Source organism: Sinohyriopsis cumingii, chromosome 14 (assembly GCF_028554795.1).
Source record: "Sinohyriopsis cumingii isolate HCF-2022 chromosome 14, ASM2855479v2, whole genome shotgun sequence".
Lineage (NCBI taxonomy): Eukaryota > Metazoa > Mollusca > Bivalvia > Unionida > Unionidae > Sinohyriopsis > Sinohyriopsis cumingii.
Genome location: NC_142974.1, coordinates 100781595 through 100801735, shown reverse-complemented (window position 1 = coordinate 100801735; position 20141 = coordinate 100781595). Strand labels below are relative to the sequence as shown.

General features: G+C 40.0%; 1 protein-coding gene across 1 annotated transcript in view; it reads left to right on the top strand.

Annotated features, from left to right (window-relative positions):
* The window catches only part of LOC149784490 (uncharacterized), a 200423-nt gene that overhangs the window by 44498 nt on the left and 135784 nt on the right, over positions 1-20141 (top strand). Inside the window, exon 2 of the mRNA XM_089932578.1 lies at positions 11579-11741. Within this exon, the coding sequence (XP_089788704.1) occupies positions 11669-11741 (73 nt within the window). The 5' untranslated portion in view covers positions 11579-11668. The remainder of the gene's footprint in view (positions 1-11578; positions 11742-20141) is intronic.

Below are 20141 nucleotides of genomic sequence, written 5' to 3'. Positions count from 1 at the left end.
TTCTTGACTGCCCAATCGTTCCCTATTCTGTAGCGCTATGAATATATGACGCGGGGCTGAAACACCCTGTTTTGATGCCAAGTGCCATGTAAACGTATCGGCGACGTTATCCTCTTTAGCATCAGTTGTTACCGCTAGCCAACTCAACAACGATTTCCCCCCCTGTTCCATAAATGCTAACAATCGTGCTTCCGTGGTAACTGATGGAGTCAGCACCGGCATCCACAATGCCATTTTAGTTAAAATGACTTTACCGGCAGCGACGCCAGCAGCATGCCATATTGCATTGTTATCATCACCCCTTCGCGTCAGCGCGATTGTATGCTTAGCCCCATAGATGACTTTTCTAACATTTCTGCAGAATCCAAATATGTGATGGAGTGGAATCGCGCATGAAAACTTTCGGCGTGGTCCTTGCAACATTCCTACTCGTGTTGCGAATCCCATATTGTAATTATCGTTAAGACTTTTTATAATATTGAAATTAGCGCCTGATCTTGCTCTGCGGTCTGGGTTATTTGCTTCAGCCTGTGGGTCAGTTGCGGTATCTCTTTCCACCAGCACGTTAACGTACTGAAGATGGTCAGCGTTATCGGTGGAGTCCTTTGCGAACATTATAGATGGGCCCGCCGATCTTGTATAATCATCCGAGTATCTCGCCAACCCAATTATCGTTGTTGCAACATCAACCTCGCGTTCTATTGATTCAATTTCTCGCCCGTCAATAAGATATCTGGCGCTCTCAAATAACGCCATGATACCGTTGTTGACGAAGCCAACTCGAACACGATGGTCATCTGCGTATGGTGCATTATCGGCGGCATTTGTCACGAGTTCTCCCTCAATTTCGATAAACGCTTCACACGGTAAAAAATATTTACTGGTATCTTGGACTTGAAGTTCAATTCGCGATCGTAGGTCGGGTTGCGCTGCATAATAAGAATAATATTGATAATCGCGGACAGAATCATCCCTGTGCACTGGGGCATCCATATCAAACGCGGGATCAGCGGTTCGCGCAAACATTTTATTATTTATCATGTTGATGTTTTCAATTGCGATTTTTTCGTCGTAGACCACTCCCCGCTATCGCGTTCATGAGCGCGTTGGTCGCCGCATCGGCGGATGGCGAAGTCACCAACGACTCTAATTTTTCTTCCACGGCGTTATTTATTACTTTACTGACATTTGCAGGCATCACTGTCGTTGATGGCATTACCGGTGGTTTCTGTTTTCTTTTTGAGAATCTCTTCGATTTCACCAACGACATTAGTTTGTCCCGCGCGGCCGAAAGCGCCTTTCCGGCAACATCTCCAATGGCACTAATACCCTTATCACGAATAACATCAATAGCCTTCATTCCTAATTGTTTGGCTAACGGCGCTACTTTTGGAGCCATTCTTGTAAATAACCCCGCAATGGTGCTACCGAGACCATCTCCATAGTACGCGCGGTAAAGAGGCAATCGCGAGTTTACCACGTAGACGAGTACTGGTTTATCATGGTTGTAGTGTATGATCATCCTTATTAAAAACACCAGTTTTCCAATTAATCATCCACGAGTTCGTCTATGAGCGTTCGATATGCATTAATGTCCATGATACCGCCTGCAAATAACCGCTTGCAAATATCAGCGGCCTCATTGATTATTTCCGTAGAGTTATTTCCGGCTCGTTTTCCTCCAATTAGTACCTCTAGCCGTGATATATCACTGAGAACACTATTAGGGCAGGTAACGCCGTAGGATTCTTTACCAACAGGGTATCCTTTTCCTTTTTTTGGTGTTCTACTCTTAACTTTCTCGAGGAATTTATCGTAATCGGGATCACCACGATGTGGTAATGCTTCTTTATGTTTACTCGCTAAATACACTATTCTTGCCCAGTTCTCCGTTGAGGTTATTTTTTTCTTGTAACCTTCATTGATATACTCATCTCGAATGCTCTTAGTTGATGTTGTAGCAACAAAATTAACTAATTCTTCATCGTCGTCGATGTCTCTAATTTGATCTATTGCGGACTTTTTAAGAACATTACGGGGTATATTTCCCTCTTTCTTTTTTTCTTTCGATGTTTCTTCGGGTGTTTCTTCCGGTATTTCTTCTTCTGGTTCTTTCGCAGTAGCACCTAATTCTTCTTCGTCGGCCATTGTAACATAGGGTTCTTGTGGTTCGGTTATAGCGAGTGGCGGTGGCCTCCGTGTTGTAGCAGCCGCTATTTTCGCAGGGAGTGTTTCTAAAGACCTTTTTGTTTGTTTTGTCTCTGCCGCTATCTTTTCAAGCGCATCGAGGACGGGTACAGTTGCCGCCGTAACATCTTTGGTCGCTTTAGTTACCGGGGCAAAGAGTTGTTCGCTTCCAACAGTAAAATCGGTTTGTAGTTGCTGCCGCGTTTGAAGTTGTTCTCGGACCCTGTCTCGTAACGGTATGAACTTTTTAAGCGCCGCTAGCCGCTCTCTGGCTAGCCGAGTAGTAAGTGATTCGCCTACCATTATTGCAATTGCGAAGCAATTTCTAATTTCTCGCCGGAGTTTTCGTCTATAATCCTTCTAATGTTTTTGATCTTACTAGAAATCTCCCGGCGTCGTTCATAAACACGTCCAAGTTTTTTTCGTATTATTTCAACGGCAGTAAATAGTCCAATGAATGCATTTGCGTCATTGTGGTACAAGTTTTCATTAATCGTATGTTGCAATCGTTTATAAAAAAGTACTCACGGGCCAGGGTAAAACGCCCCCGTTTCGATTGTTCGTTAATAATCTCATAATCGGATAATATTTTTTCACTGTCGAGACCATCAGATAATTCAATTCCTTGATTTTTTAATTTTGAAATCTCGGCTAATATATTATTGATGTCTTCGATATTCATTATTCTTATAAAACATCTTGTTTTTAAATAAAAAAAAAATGAAACCCCGTGTATCAATTCCGAAGGTGTTTAATAATTCGTTAGACGTGACCTCGTCAGCGCCATAGGCGCCGGTGACTTCGTCACGGTGACCTTGTCACTCGCTGATTTCTGTTATATATGAAAATCGAATTCTGTGACTCGTCTTTTTTGAGATCGCTGAATTCTGTATTCCTTCTGCAACAAATCGTATTGAGGCGATATAAATGTCAAAATATTTTCCTGCCTCATTCATCGACTGAAATATTTTTTCCTCGTGAGTTGTTGTATCAAATGACTTTACGGGTTTTGCTTTCTTTGAAAACTTACCAGTTTGACCTTTTTTGGTATTCTGACTTTGCGAGATAGCTTGCAAGTTTATAAGAGAATTATCAGTCTTATTATTATTAATATGATCAATCACAAGCCCATTTTCGATTAATCCGTTGAATGCTTCAAATACAATCCTGTGAACATAATAGTTTTTTCCTCCTGCAGTAAATTGCAAGTATCCCTGATTATTTACGGTACCAATCGGCTTCTTCAGTCTGCAATTTCTAACAACGCCGTTGCGGGATGCCTCGTAATTAACGAGCACAGGGTGAGGTCTGAACTCTTGGTCCATTTGTATAATAATACTACTTGTCTAATTTATTATTTGGTTTAATTATAAATCTTTCAACGTAGTCTTGGGGGGTTTTAATGACGAAATCGGCGGTGGGGTCAATGACGGCGTTTTTAATTCGCTTGTCATAATAGCGTTTTAGTTCCCTGTATCGCTTTCCGCCACAATTAATACACAACTGCGATTTTCCTCTTACACCGACGTGGCAAACCAAGCACGGTAGGGGGCCAAGAGAACCATTACGAACGCTTTGTAAATGATATCCGCAGAATTCACCTCTACATGATTTATTGCACGGGGTTGTCGACCCAATCATCAACCATTTGCAGTGATTCATTATACTATATTCTTTCATTTAAATACTTGTTTTAATTATATGGATGAGTTCGAGAGATTAGCAGTAATTAAGCCCCGGAAAAAATATTAAGTTCAATCTCGATAGAGTCCTCAAGGACACACCAAAAGCGTTAATAAACGATAGAACCCTGTTAAATAAAATACGCGATTGTATCGATGAATTCAAACGTGATGGTGCATCTCATAGTTGGTCAACATTTCGAATTGATGGCGTTGTTGATGCTACCATGAACGACAACCGCGCAGCAACGATAATATCACAACTTGACGGTAAAAGATATTTCTTCAGAGTAAAATTCATTGTCCGGGTGGAATCAGGCGATTGGATCATACGTGATAAATTTGAACCAGTTCTCAGCGACAAGAAAACAGTCATTGTCAGCCGCGACTCCAAGCCGGGGTTGTTAACCGGAATTGACAAACCATACTATGAACGAGCGTATCCTGAAACAGCAGTTGTTTATGGAATATACCCGTTAAATAAGAAACCTGATATCGGAAAACTGAAACCAATGAAACAGTCAACGGGGATAAATTGTGTAGCAGAACGAGTAATAGAACATTTTACAAATGCGTGTCGAGGAAACAAATTGACTGATTTACGACGTAGCAAAATCAACCAGTGGGAACTAACCGTAAAAGAGCGTGGAGCAACCATCAGCGACATAGCGAGATTAGAAACGTCGCTGAGATTTCCAATAACCGTTACAACGATAACCGGTGAAGTATTATACGAATCGAAGTATAAATCAAATGGAGCCCCAATCAAAATTATTGATCATAACGAACAAGCATGGACGCCCGCGATCACAATATTTCCACGGGATAGAACAGTAAAGTATATACCCGAAGAATTCCTGGGAGAACAATTCTCCAAGGACGGTTTTCTCGCGGAGAGGAAACTATTTGATGCTATTGCCTACTTGTGTAAAAACGACCCTGTATCAGTGTGGTTACTTCGCAGCGCTGAAAACGACATGGATACCTTTGATCAGTTTGTAAGACCAAACGGTGAATTATATCGCACTGAAGCGTTTCACAACAAGATGAAAAAAACCGCCATGGAATTTGAAGAGCATGATGAACAACTGCTAACAAATTGTTTTACGATTCCATCGGTTGCGGCTCATGTTGCAGCAAGGAAAAATGCGTGGAGACCAACGCGCAAGGAATTTCTACCGGATGTACAATCCAGTTGTTTGGAATATTATCACGGTGGACTATGGAACACTGAATACAACCGCGACGCTATGATTTCCGTTGATATGGTTGCCTGTTATCCAGCGAGTTTTCTCGGGTATGGATCCGCCGCTGAGTATTTCAAACGATTTGGACACCCCAGACATGAAATGACTCGTGTTGCTATTAATGGACCACTGCCTGATTTTGATTTAACCGGATTCGCTCGCGTAGTATCATTTGAATTCGCGGCAGGACTTCATCGCTGTTGTTATATTTGGATCGGTAGACACATGGTTGAAAAGAGATGGCTTCCAATAGCGCTGCTACGGTATATGATTGATTGTAGCATGCTAGTTTCGTTGATTGTCAGTGACGCAATTATATCATACCGGGCGCAGACTGAAGTCTGGTTACCAGAACCGGAGCGTCTAGATAGCATAATTGACGAATCCAGAAAACACATTGATGCCGACGAGGAATATATCATCGAATGGTCCAAAAAGATATTCAACCAACGAAACCACGAGGCAAAAGATCTCGGTAGAAGAATAATTGGTAAGTTTACACAAGGTGGAAAAAACCACGACTACAAACGATATTGCTCACGGCTGATTATAGATGACGCAGAATATGATTTCGTAATCAAGGACGCAGTGGCAAAAAATAGATACGTGAACTGCAAAACAGCTTTCTTGTCCAATGGAACGAGGTTGGGTACAGTTGTTACCTACAGCGATGGAGACAGCCCGGCGTATCCACATTTGAGGGCGTCTATGCTGGGTTATGCCGCTATCAATTTATTCTCGATGATAAATAGATTCCCCGATACCGCGGTTAGAGTAGCCGTTGATTCGTTTTATGTTGACGTAGCGTATAAGGAAAACGTAGCCGGGTTTACTAGTCCGGACGAGAGTTGGAGTATATGGAGAATTAAAAATGAAATACGACGCGATTATTCCCCGTCAGCAGATGTCACCGTTGAAAATAATTACTTACGCGGTGATAATTTATCAGAATGGTCTAATGCACCACCGTGTTCTGATCCAATTTGTAGACACAAAACAGTTTATTTAAGCGGCTGTGGCGGGTCAGGAAAGACGACTCGGGCAATTGAATTATTTCGAACGCGGGCAAGTATAATCGTGCTTACACCGACCCATAGACTAGCGCGAGAGATAAAACAACGAAATGTTGACGCCGTTACTTATCACAGCTTTTTTCGATACAGCGGCGGTGAGTGGACTCCTGATCGAATGGGTGATAAATTTATTCCTGGGGTTATCATTTGGGATGAGATATGTACTGTTTCGTTAGATGTTTTACAAATGTTTCTTGATTGGTTGCTGCTCGCGAATACAGCGGTGATCATGTGTGGCGACCATGGTCAACCACCACCATTTGTCGGCGAGGGCCCACATGATTGGTTAAAGGGTTTTGTGGACTATTATGAAGAAACCGATACTGATTACCGAGCACTTGATGAACAACTGCGCGAGGTTAAAAAACTAATCAGATTACAGCCGGATAAAATTCAATGTGAAATAATTCGCGAAGTGATTCCGGAAACGCCGTTAAATGAATTCTGGGAAACATGGAGACCAAACGATTTGATTGTAGCGAGTAGAAAGATAGTCAGAGACACACTTCAGCGGAAGTTGTTTGCGTTGCATAAGGAAAAGTTTCCAACGCGTCCAGTGCCGTTATGTTATAGACCCGCGGACACACGGCGGCAGAACATTGAAGTTGAAATCCCGGGCCGGACAGAAAAACAAATTCTCGTGCTGAATGATATTGTGCTCGTTGATATCAGCGTCGTCGAGGACGCGCTACGTGCTGATAAATCCCCGTGGACGCTAGGATACGCAACAACAATACATTCCTCGCAGGGACTAACCATCACGGACACAATTGTTTGGATAGTTGATAATCGCATCGAATGGTCAAATCTAGTCTATCTTGCAGTGTCCAGAGTACGAAGGATAAATCAGCTTCGAAGAATTGTTATTGACGGAGTCAGTGACGGAGTCACCAACGACAACGACATCATCGATGCAAGCGTCATTGATAGAAAACTCTCGGGTTACCGCCAACAGGATAAAAAAAAAACAGCGGCGTTTTGATATTGATGCCGAATTAATAATTGCGTTACGACAACAACAGAATAATCACTGCGCGAGTTGTAATTGTGTAATGAGTTGGCGTTATTCGGATAAAGACGCTCGCCAATTTACCGTGGACAGAATCGATAACAGTCTCGGTCATGTTAAAAACAATGTGAGGTTGACATGTCTTGAGTGCAATAGACGCAACGGCGCTAGTTAAGACCACGCGGGGGTAATTGAGTATCGTCAGGTATCACTTGTAGTTGCTCGCGAGTAAATCCGCGCTGAGGAGCAGTTGAATCCAGTCTATAGATCGGTGGTCTACCAGTTGATCGTGTTATCGTTGATATGTTATGTGTGGTAACACTCCAAATAGGATCAGTAGCTCTTTTTTTACCGCCTTCAAGCTCTCCTGGTTCATATAGATATCTCACGGTGACATTGCCGAGAATCGGCTTGGAAACGCTATTTATTTTTGATTTTCCGGGTATATACTCGTATTTAATCGCGTCGCTGGGCTTCATGTTGATTGCTCGGGTAATCTCGTTATTTAACGCGGCAATTACGCCTGGCAACCTTTTGACCCATTCACGAGATCGTTTTTCTTGGATGAATTCCTTCGCGTATTGATATCCAAATAACCGTTCAGCAAGAGTCCGATTGAATCGTTCAACAATTGCCTGATCACGATGTAGCGCAGTATGACCTCGTCGTACTGCGACGCTATGATGTTTCAGCGTTGATAAAACAGCGCCGCGAAATTCACTACCGGGATCAACTGTAGTAGATTTGGCCAGCGCAGAGGACCTCTTCGATAAATTCTTTTAAACGCAGCGGCTACTTCAGTTGCTGACTTTGTTTTTAACGGATCCGCTTGTTTGTATCGACTCGCAACATCAACTACGGTTAGCGTGTATTTGTAACCGTTGTCATGCGGCAGAAATAGTATGTCAGCTTGATGAACTTCATTAGTTACGCTGACATCAAAGCGCGAGAAGTTGATTTGTTTAGGCGGTGGTAGGTAGATTTGCCATATAGCCTGTTTGGATAACCAATTAACCGCAGTGGCCTTTGTTACCTTTGCAGCGCTTGCAAGCTTACCAATTGCGGCCTTCCCCTTCCAGTATCCTCTCGGAGAATAATAGATGGATTCCATGTTGTTATTAATTACCAGCGCCCATCATTAATTTACCTTTCATAGCCGATTTTACCAACCATGAGGCCAATTTTTCTTTGACGGATTTATCAGGAATAGCATTTAACGCGTGAATTAATTTTACGTCCGCGATATGACGCTGTTGCAGATCGCTACTTTTGTAAGCAACATCATGAGCATGACACGCCTTATCGATAGCGTTTATTGGATACTCACCGGGTTTGGGCTGATTTTGATCATCGAGTCTGATATCTAATCGTGTTCCGGGGCCACAGTAGCTATATCCTGGGAGGTGCTTTTCTCCTGGATACTTTGCCCACGGTGTTCCGGGGAGTTTTGATAACCTGGCTGCAATATCACCTCCTCGCTTTTTTTTAAAACATCCCCGGGTTTAATAGAAATAAATCTAAATTTCTTTGTACCGCATTGTGCACACTTACCAGTAAGGGCCGATCTGTTATTTCTTGTTGTAGCGGTTGTCATATCATTTGTGCCAGTACGTACTCTACACTTCACACAATATAGATCCATAATTTATGTATAGAGATATGAATATAATTGATTTTTCGGCGACTAAAACGAGAGAACCAGTTAAGCATGTTGCAGCGTTACCAAACTCGATCCGGATGATTATCATCGGACCATCTGGATCCGGCAAGACGCAATTGTTACTCAATTTAATAATGAGATGGATGAAGTGGGATAAGTTGTATCTAATCGCCCCTAGCGTGGATGATCAACGATGCTACGAGGTGTTGAAAGATTTTAACGAGAATGCATCAGCGATCGCTGAAAAAAATGTTATTGAGTTTATTACAGATATCAATGATGCACCAGGTATTGATGATATTGATGGCGACGTTAACAATCTAGTCGTGTACGATGATGTTATGTTAGACAATCAAAAAAACCCAGCTAGGATATTTTCCAGAGGCAGGCATAAAAACACCGACGTGATATATGTCACTCAACGATACACTCAGATTCCAAAAGTAATCAGAGACAACTGTAATATTCTTGCTGTATTCAACGGCGTTGATACACACACGCTACGAAATATCTGGCAGACATGGTGCGGCGGTGACATGGACTTTAATGGTTTTCGAAACTTTTTTAGTCATTCTCAGTCGACCCCACATGGATTTGTAACGATAAATTTACATGATCCTCGGACACGATATCGTATCGGACTTGACCAAATATTCGGTTAAATTGTAAATAACCACTTAGCAGCAGGGGGGGGGGGGGCGATGACATCGACGCGGTCGTCGATGTGCTTACCGGACGCTGACGACGCTGGGGATCGGCGCGCAGAAGGTGTTAATTAAACCAAATGACGATTGGACGATCCCCCAACGACGTCATCGTTTTTTTTTTTACCAGCGCTGACTACACCGGATCCGCCGAGTGCAGAAAGTAATAATTAAGCAAAATAACGATTGGACAAAATGTCGGATTCGCCCCCCCTGCTGCTTATGCTAACTTTGGCGTTTTGCGTTGACAAATGAGCCCGTACTAATTCTTCTCCGTTAGCCTATTTTCTGTACATTACATAATTGCATTCGCTTGAATAAACTACATGAAATAGGTATACATATTGCAACAGAAACAAAAATTTGTCGGGTCAGATAACCTAATCACAACCGAGCTCGTTGCTGTATGTTTATGACATTATCTGCTGTGTTTGGTTGGGTTGTTTATAACAGCTTGATTTTTCGGAGAGAGCGTGGAAGAAATACTTGGTGTAAATTCAGGAAGGTTGGATTTTGATGGATTTATATAAACTTTGTAAGCATCGGTCTTCTTGATATGCTTATAAAATTGCACCAATACACATTTATATTACCATTTTTTTTGGGGGGTGTGTGTCTATTATCTAGTCAGTGTCTTGGGCATGTATCGGTTTAACTATACTCATACACGTGTTTATAATTACGGGAATTTTTATTTAGTCTCTGTATAAAGTACGATTGGAATTACATTACTGTCGAAGGAATTTATTTCCGATAATGACATAGATGAATAATATGTTTGAGTTCAGATAAACTATAGTGCAGGACGGTGTCTGATTAGTACTCTGGTTCATGCATTTGTTGAAATGATAATAATTTTAAGAATTTTTTTTTTTGGGGGGGGGAGGGGGAACAAGGAGGAACAGGGTAAGTGACCCCTCCAGAAATACCAGTCTGAAAATAAAGCCTCTTACACATAAATAAGCTCTGCATCGCTTGGCGCTCAGCATTAAGAGGTTAGTGTTAGGACTGGTCGGCCCGGTGTCAGGATAATGTGACTGGGTGGGACATCATGCTACATGTCTGCGGCATGATGCCCCAGTGCTAGACATCACTATAAACTGCCACATTGCAGACATCGTAGCGATATGACTGAAACATTGTCAAAGCTACGTTAAAAATCCAAATCACATCACATCACATAAATAAGCTTATTTCATCCAGTGTCGGACTAAATCACATGGATGCCCTTAGGCAGTAGAAATCTTGGGGCCTCCCTTGCAAATTATCCCCTTATACGTTTTATTAATATTATTTTAACCCGTTGTCGCGGGATCCCTATGCTGGTGCCTACTCTGCCTATTTGGTAATCCGGCACTGCTTTGATAGTCCATAGTCAACTACGTCCTATTTCTCACTGAAACAAGTTACACATTAAAATAGATCGGGTCCTGTTCATAAATGAACCCTCCTGATTGGTTGACAAACCACACTAATGACTACGGACGACAGAACCACGTGAACTTACTTGACTTCCAGCTGGTAACTAAAACAAATGCGTGAATAACTCTTTCCCACTTTGTTTGCAAAGCAACAATATACAGTGTTTATATTTGTGCATGCATCATGCATATATTCTGGACTTAATTTAGATGTTGGTGGTTTGAAGTTTATTGCCACTATATAGCACAAGATAAGTTATACATGACGGCCTGTATAAAGGGTGGAGGAAGAATCTCGGTAAAAACTACCGAACCTCGGAAAGTTACTGGCAGTTTTCTCACATACCCAAATTAGCCAGGCCGACACCTACGCAGACAGACGTGAGATGGTGATGATCTATCAATAAAGACGGACGCTTTTGACCACTCGTCCACCTGGGTCCCCAATAATTTTGGTATTCTATAACAGTAAATATTAATTTATGCTTAAGACATTGATCTTTTATACACAAGCTGATATCCCTTCGATAATTTCTAAATGTAACAGTAGCTATTCCTTGATTTCGACTAGACATTTGCTGTTTATCTTTTGCAGCCCAGGCCTAACCTCGTCGCTTTATTAGGTTGACAACTCACTTCACCTAGAGTCAATACGTTTGTATCGACATTCCATTGAAAAGACGCGATGGCCACTGTAAGATCACAAGAAGCTATTTGCAGAATAGTCGAAGATAGAAGTCTGGAACTAGAAACGAAAGGTATGTAACAGATAAGTCACATATAACAACCAGATGATTTTTTTTATAACACATCACTACGAATACATGGTGTTCCAAAATATACTAAACACAGTAGGTATAAATTATATCCTATGATCAACGTTTCAATAAGCCTAAATTTAGACAACATAGTTCTATCTGATTTGTTACTTAATGTCTAATGTAGGCAGTGAAATCTTTCAGCACATTTCCATATACGGTGCGTGGTAGAACAATATCCATTGACAACAGTGGTCCGACTGCAGGGATGGATGTAAAATGATAATTATATTCAGCATAACGACAATTAATATCTGATTACAATTTAAACTGTCTTATATTATGGTTGTCAAAATGTGCCAAACGTAGTTTAATACAATTTGAACTGTTATATTATGATTGTTAAAATGTGCCACACGTAGTTCAATACAATTTGGTATTGGAGAAAATAATAAATAACTGATTTATACTTTACTAAGTCGGATTTTCTCCATCAGTATTTTTTCATTTTTTGCTTCCATTGATGAAAACATTACGGTTTTTAGCATGCCCCTTTAATATGCTGCATTAGTTATACAAGATACATTTTCAATGGCGATATTTTAAAAGGGAGAAATTATGACATATCTTCATTGTCTATCATGTCAAAGCAGATTTCCATTTGCATAAGTACAGTCGGCAGGAAAACGATTATATTTGTGTCGAAATGTTGCTTTTATTTGTTTGGTATCACCATAAATACAAAATTAAGACCAAACCAGACAGGTATTCACTTTATTCAGCTATCGAAAACCGAATACAGGCGAGGCTGCCTGGTGATGAAGGATGATACGCACAATAATTAAATTTCCAATGTGTAAAACACCATATTTCACCAAATACCACGCCATCGCACAATGTGAAAAAAGAAAGGACGATGGAATAAAATTAATTATGGAGATCTGTGAAAAGGAAAGATATTAAAGGAATCATATGTTATATTTGGACGGGAATTTCGAGAAAAAAACAACAATAATTAAGATAACAGATTATATTTCAAAAACAATGATGGTCTGTGGGCAGGTAATAACAATCAAGAAATAACTAACATAGGAGTAGTGAAGTGGGATACTATAGGGGCAATGGGACTTTAATGTTAAACTAGGAGTGTTGTACCGTAGGGACAACGGAAATTTAACATGGGAAAGTTTAACATGGATGGGACTATACAGGGACAAAAGTATTGGGACTGTTTAGGGACAAGAGGAATTGAACATGAAAGGTGGCGTCACCGTACTGACGATGAGCATCAATGTAGCTAGAGGCTGACCTCAATCTGAGCAAACTTCCGGAAAAAAGCTAGAACGCTTGGCGGTAACGAGACTGGCGGGACAGACACATAAAACATACAATAGACAAATACTTATACAACATAATACAAAAACATTTAGGTCAAGAAAGCAAGTCTTTTCGAGGCAAATGAATGAAACCTTACATTCACTTTTCATATTATATACCATCCCCACAATTGGAAGAAGCCAAAACTAACCACAAAATATACTATCCACAGACGAGAAGGATCCAAATGAAACCCTAATATCTACTATCCACGCACGCGAAGAAGTCATAACAAACCACACATCTACTATCCCCACACGCAAAAATGCCAAATCAATCCCAATAGATACTATCCAAGCCAAAACTAACCGGAATTCTACTATCCACACACACAAAGAAGCCAAAACTAATCACAAATCTTCTATCCACATACTCGAAGAAGCGAAAACAAACCCTAAATCTACTATCCACATACGCGAAGAAGCGAAATCAATCCCAAATTATAATATCTCTACAACGCGAAGAAGTCAAAACTATCCACATATTACTATCCATAGATGCAGAGATGCAAAAATACTAACCACATTATATACTATCCCCACAGGCGAAGCAGCAAAAACAAAAACAAGATATAATATCCACACACGAGAAGGAACCAAATCAAAACCCAATATCTACTATCCACTCACGCAAAGGAGTCATAATCAACCACAAATCTAATATCCACACACGCGAAGAATCCAATAAGAAACCCCTATATCTACTATCCACACACGCGAAGAAGCGAAAACTAACCCCAATATCTACTATCCACACACGTGAAGACGCCAAAAACTAATCACAAATATACTACCCACACAAGCGAAGAAGCAAAAACAAAACAAAAATATATTATCCATACACGCGAAGAAGACATAACTAACCACAAATTTACTATCCACACACGCGATTAAGCCGAGATAACAAACAATTTATACTTTCCACACACGCGAAGAAGCCAAAAATTAACCACAAATCTAGTAGTCCAGACCGTCAAAAAAAAGCAAAATAGGTGCTAAAAGAGACAAAAGTCAAGATACCTGTTATCATTGTCAAGACAAAGAACATTGGTCTTCAGAATGCCCTAAGAAACAAAGAAGCAAAGAGAAGAGAATGGTTCAGAACAGGAAAAAGAGGTACCCTCTCCAAAAGAAGAACCAAGACACGTGCAGAAAGAGAAACATGAGAAGAAAAGAAGACGAGGAGAATGTGAGGAAGAAATGTGAAAAGTGAAGAAATTTAAAAAAAAAAAAAACAGAGAGTGAAGACAGAGACAGAATACGTTTATGAACTTTATAGAGTGTTGTGAATTAGATTGTAAAATGTGTACCAGAATAGACCAGGTATAAAACGTAAGTGTTTCTTGGTTTTGATTTTTAGAATAAGAACTTTCACTCACGCACTCACACTTTCTTTTCTGCTCCTCACCTCTGTGTGAATAGAATATATTGGATTTAGTTTTTCTTCTTCTCGTGTGCGGATAGTATATTATTGGGTTTGTAAGCGTTCACATTCGTTTGTGTGGATAGCATATTTCGGTTATGTTTTTTGCGTCTTCGCGTATGTGGATAATACATTTGTGGTTAGTTGTGGCTTCTTCGCGTGCATGGATAGTAGATATTGGGTTTGTTTTGGCTTCTTTGCGTGTGTGGATAGTGATTTGTGGTTAGTTATGGCTTCTGCGCATGTGTGGATAGTATATATTGGGGCTTGATTTGGCTCCTCGTGTATGGATAGTATAATTTGAGTGTTTTTTTTTTTGCTTCTTCGAGTGAGTGTATAGTAGATTTTGTGGTTAGTTTTGGCTTCTTCGCATGTGTGGATACTAGATTTGTGGTTAGCTTTTGGCTTCATCGCGTGTGTGGATAGTATATATTGTGGTTGTTTTGGCTTCATAGCGTTTCTGGATAGTAGATTTGTGGTTAGTTATGGCTTCTTCGCGAAAGTGGATAGTAGATATTGGGGTTTGATTTAGTTCCTTCTCGCGTGTGGATAGTATATTTTGGTTTTGTTTTTGCTTTTTCGCGTGTGTGAATATTATGTATATGTGATTAGTTTTGGCTTGCGTGTGTGGATAGTAGATTTGTGGTTGATTATGACTCCTTTGCGTCAGTGGATAGTAGATATTGGGTTTTGATTTGGCTCCTTCTCGTGTGTGGATATTATATAATGTGTTTAGTATTTTTGCATTTCTGCGTGTATGAATAGTAATTTGTGGATAGTTTTGGCTTCTTCGCATTGTGGGGATATTATAATTTGGGTTTGATTTGGCTTCTTCACGTATGTGGATAGTAGATTTGGGGTTTGCTTTCGCTTTTTCACGTAGGTGAATAGTAGCTATTGGGATTGTTTTGGCTTATTCGCGTGTATGGATAGTATATTTGTGGTTAGTTTTGGCTTCTTTGCGTGTGTGGATAGTAGATATTTGGTTAGTTTTGGCTTCTTCGCGTATGGGGATAGTAGATATTGGGATTCATTTGGCTTCTTTGCGTGTGGAGATAGTAGATGTGTGGTTTGTTATGGCTTCTTCGCGTGTGTGGACAGTATATATAAGGGTTTGATTTGGCTCCTTCTCGTGTGTGGATAATATATAATGTGTTTAGTATTTTTGCATTTCTGCGTGTATGGATAGTAATTTGTGGATAATTTTGGCTTCTTCGCGTTGTGGGGATATTATAATTCGGGTTTGATTTGGCTTCTTCGCGTATTTGAATAGTAGATTTGGGTTTGTTTTCGCTTTTTCACGTAGGGGAATAGTAGATATTGGGATTGTTTTGGCTTATTCGCTTGTGTGGATCGTAGATTTGTGGTTAGTTTTGGCTTCTTCGCGTGTGTGGATAGTATATATTTGGTTAGTTTTGGCTTCTTCGCGTGTGTGGATAGTAGATATTGGGATTTATTTGGCTTCATCGCGCGTGGGGATAGTAGATGTGTGGTTTGTTTTGGCTTCTTCGCGTGTGTGGACAGTATATATTGGGGTTTGATTTGGCTCCATCTCGTGTGTGGATAGTATATTTTGTGGTTAGTTTTGGCTTCTTCTCGTTGTGGGGATAGTACATAATATGTGAAGCGAATGTAAGGGTCATTCATATGCCTCAAAAAGTCTCGCTTTCTTGCCTTAACGTATTTTCATTATGTTGCATAAGTGTTTGTCTATTGTATGTTGTCTGTCTCTGTCCCGCCAGTTCCATTCCCGCCAAGCGTTCTATGTCTTTTCCCCGCTGTTTGCTCCGATTGAGGTCAGCCTCTAGCTACATTGTTTCTCATCGTCAGTACAGTGACTTCACCTTCCCTGTTCCATTCCTCTTGTCGCTGTACAGTCCCAATACTTTTTGTCCCTGTATAATCCCACCCATGTTAAACATTCCCATGTTAAATTCGTGTTGTCCCTAGGGTAGAACCCCCCTAGTTTAACATTAAAGTCCCATTGTCCCTATAGTGTCCCACTTCACCACTCATAGGCCATCATAAACGAAAGAACTATTTAAAATTCCAAATTAAAAGACTAATTAAAGTCAGTAAATATCACTTGATATCTTTCAAAAATGAAATATAAGAAAGAATAATCTACCAAACGGCATAGGGGTGAGAGAGGGGTCTTTGTATAGCGCTCATGAGCGCTAACACAAAGTCGGTTTAAGACCTCGTTCCCACCCCACCCCCCAATTCCCTGGCAGGTGGCATACCTAAAAGACACATAAACTTAATGTACCGTTACTAATTAACTTGTTTGTGTTTATATATAAAAATTTAACAACTTTTAGGAAATATTCTCTTTATCTTTAAATTTTACAATAAAAAGGAAACGAAATGATGGGACAGGGTATCTGTATGGGGAAAGTAATGATGTCATGGGGCTATATCACATGGCGCCACGCGAAGTGGAAAGGCCCATAAGAGCCTAAACAAAACCCCAATATGGTACACTAGCACGTGCAAAACACAAAAACAAACACAACACTTCTACTTATTTCTAACTCTCTCTAAAATATACAACTCCGGTACTGTAAAGTTAACTAAAATTAGTTGGGTTTTGGCCATAATAAATAACAGAGGGGGCCAAAACTCGAGTTTGGAGAAATACAACAAATAAATAAAGTATGGACCCTTACTCGAACACGGCCCGCCTAATTTCAAGAATGAAATCATACGATGAGCGACACATATAAGCACGCACATAAAACAATAGGATATTTTTGGGATAAATATTACACCGCTCAGTCGCCTTTTCAAATTTGTTATAAAGTAAATTAACTAATAAAAGGAAGAAGAAAAAAACTGATACCAATGAAAACGGGGGAAATTTGACTGATGTGCTGTCTCAACATAGAAACCTTTATAGCATTCACACACATAGCAATATACATATAGCAAACATGAGACTAAGGAGACTTCTAGCAAATGTCACAAAAATGAACAAGAGGAGCGAATTCGAGCTAGGTGAAGGAAATTTGGCTCGGATAAACACGCCTATAGATAACACTAGGAACTATAAGTACCCCATCACAAATTTAATTAATTAAATTTTTGATTTAAAATTCTTTTTATAAAAATAAAACAAAACATACCTGCGGGATACACATACACATAAAACACTTTTTCCTTTTTGTTTCGAAAGTGGGGGTGGGTGGGATCTAACTGGTGCCCCCACCCAAAAAAAAAGAATACAGTGTCGTAGTCCCATAATGTCATATTTCCATTCAATCATGAAAATTACTGTATGCCCTGATTTTTTATAAAACAAACGTGAAGTCTGATGTTTCTAAATATGGGCGACTATTACTATTTTCCGTGTTTAAGAGACCGCCCTGTCTCACGTTCCTAAAAATGAACGATACCTACCGTGTGTCCTGTTTAAAAGACCGTTGTCTTATGTTCCCAGTACTGAGTGAAAATTACATTGTGCCCTTATTAAAAGACTATGTTGTCTAATGTTTAATGTCTAATAAGGACTGTGCTATCTGATGTTTTTAAAATTGAGTGAAAATTATCGTGTGACTGTTTTAAAGACCCTGTTGCTTGATGTTCAAGATACGTTGAGTGCAGAAAATATGAGGTATGTGTAAAATATCTTCTTTGAACATTATACTTTTTTAACTTCTAAATATGACAGTCACAATGACTGTGTATACATTACAAAAAATGCAAACTTTTGTAATTTCTGTAATATTCTCAAAGTATGATAAGACAGTATCTCTACAGATTTGGTAATATAAGTTGATGGTAAAATCCAAACCTTATTTAAAGCGTGAATTTCAGAAAGATCTCGTTCGGCCGATTACGAGTTTGGCTAAACTGTTTACATTCTGCAATTACACTTCCGAAAATTACGTTACTATACATACGGTGTCCGTGACATGTACTTTAAAACTATGCATACAGTGTCCGCAGCAGCGTTATGATTCTTCAATTCCCGTCTCCTGGCAAATTCCGCTGGACACACCCAACACTTTGCAACTGCTTTAGAGAACATTCTGAAATTTTAAAATCATTTTAACTGACAAGGTCTATCAACATGCTAACAATAACTGTTCAGTGCTCTGCATTCTCAAATCTCTATCATCATTTGGAGAAAGAAGACTGCTATATATCTAAGACAACAATAAATAAACGTTTTTTTTTCTTCCTCTGGTAATAAAACTCTTGTCTATCTGCCGCGAAACATTATTGTTATTAAAACGCTGCTGCTCCCTCCCACACAAAGTTTCTAATTTGAACACTCAACACTGTACGTTTTCCATGCGAAAAGTTATCATGTTCTTTTTCTGCATCAGCTCAGTTCTATTGCAGCCCAGCATATTCTATCGTAGGACCTCATTACAACATTAACTCATGTAATTGGACACTTCACCATGCAGGTTCCTCTCGTTGTACTTATTTACAACCAGGGAGGACAGGGATCCAGTGATTTGGCGCACAGGTTGGCCAGACCTAGCCCAAAGCGAACAGTCATTGGTAGCTACCTTCCAGCACTGACTCCTCAGAGTCTAACTATGTAAATATCACCCTGCCTGCACGAAGCCATCCACTATCATGTCATTGTCTCCTACTCTTGGAATTTCTTTACTGCCTTCTCAATTTGCCACTCTCGTCTCTTCATACCCGTCGGGAAAACTGAAATAATTTTAACACGCACATGGTTTCTGCTACTCAATTTGTGATACGTCTACTTCTGTGGGTAGAACCAAACTGGTATCTTGTTTCCTCTATACTGCAATAGACGGTCAACGTGATAAGCTTTTTCTGGCTGTTTCTTCGATTTCTTAACTAAATAAGTTAAATCATCAAGCCTCTTTGTGATCAGATAAGGTCCTTTCCATTTTGGAACGAACTTATGATAAATTCCTACTTTTCTTATTGGATTGTGCAACCAAACTGCCTGTCCAACTTCAAATAATCTCTTCTTTGCCTTTAGATCATAGTATTTCTTCTGGTATTGGGAACTGACTTTAAGATGGGTACGAGCGATGTTGTGTGATTCCTTCAACCTCGACTGAAGATTTTTGACATAATCTGCACTTCCTATTTCAGTTGTGTTCAGGTTGTTCAACTCCGTCGGAGTGCCTATTACTGCCTTCATTGGTAATGTAATTTTTCTTCCCAAAGTCATCATGTTTGGTGTAAATCCAGTACTGGCATTAACGGATGACCTATATGCCATCATTACTTGCTGGAGATACTCATCCGAACTGTGTTGTTTCGTTTCACAATACATTGAAAACATAGCTGTGAGGGTCCGATTGAATCTTTGAACAGTTCCATTTGCTTGATGATGCATGCTGGTGGTCCTTGTCTTCTTGATGTGAAGAAGATCACACATTTCTTGAAATATCTTTGACTGGTCAGAGTGTACTTGAAGTGGGTTGCCAAATCTATTAACAAAGCAGTCAACAAAGGCCTTTGCAATAGTTTGAGCTTCCTGATCTGGCAATGGATAAGCTTCTGTCCATTTTGTAAACAGGTCACACATGACAAGGATATATCGATATCCATTTTTACTCTTAGGTGGCGCTCACCAGATAATATGTACTTTTGAGAGAGTGA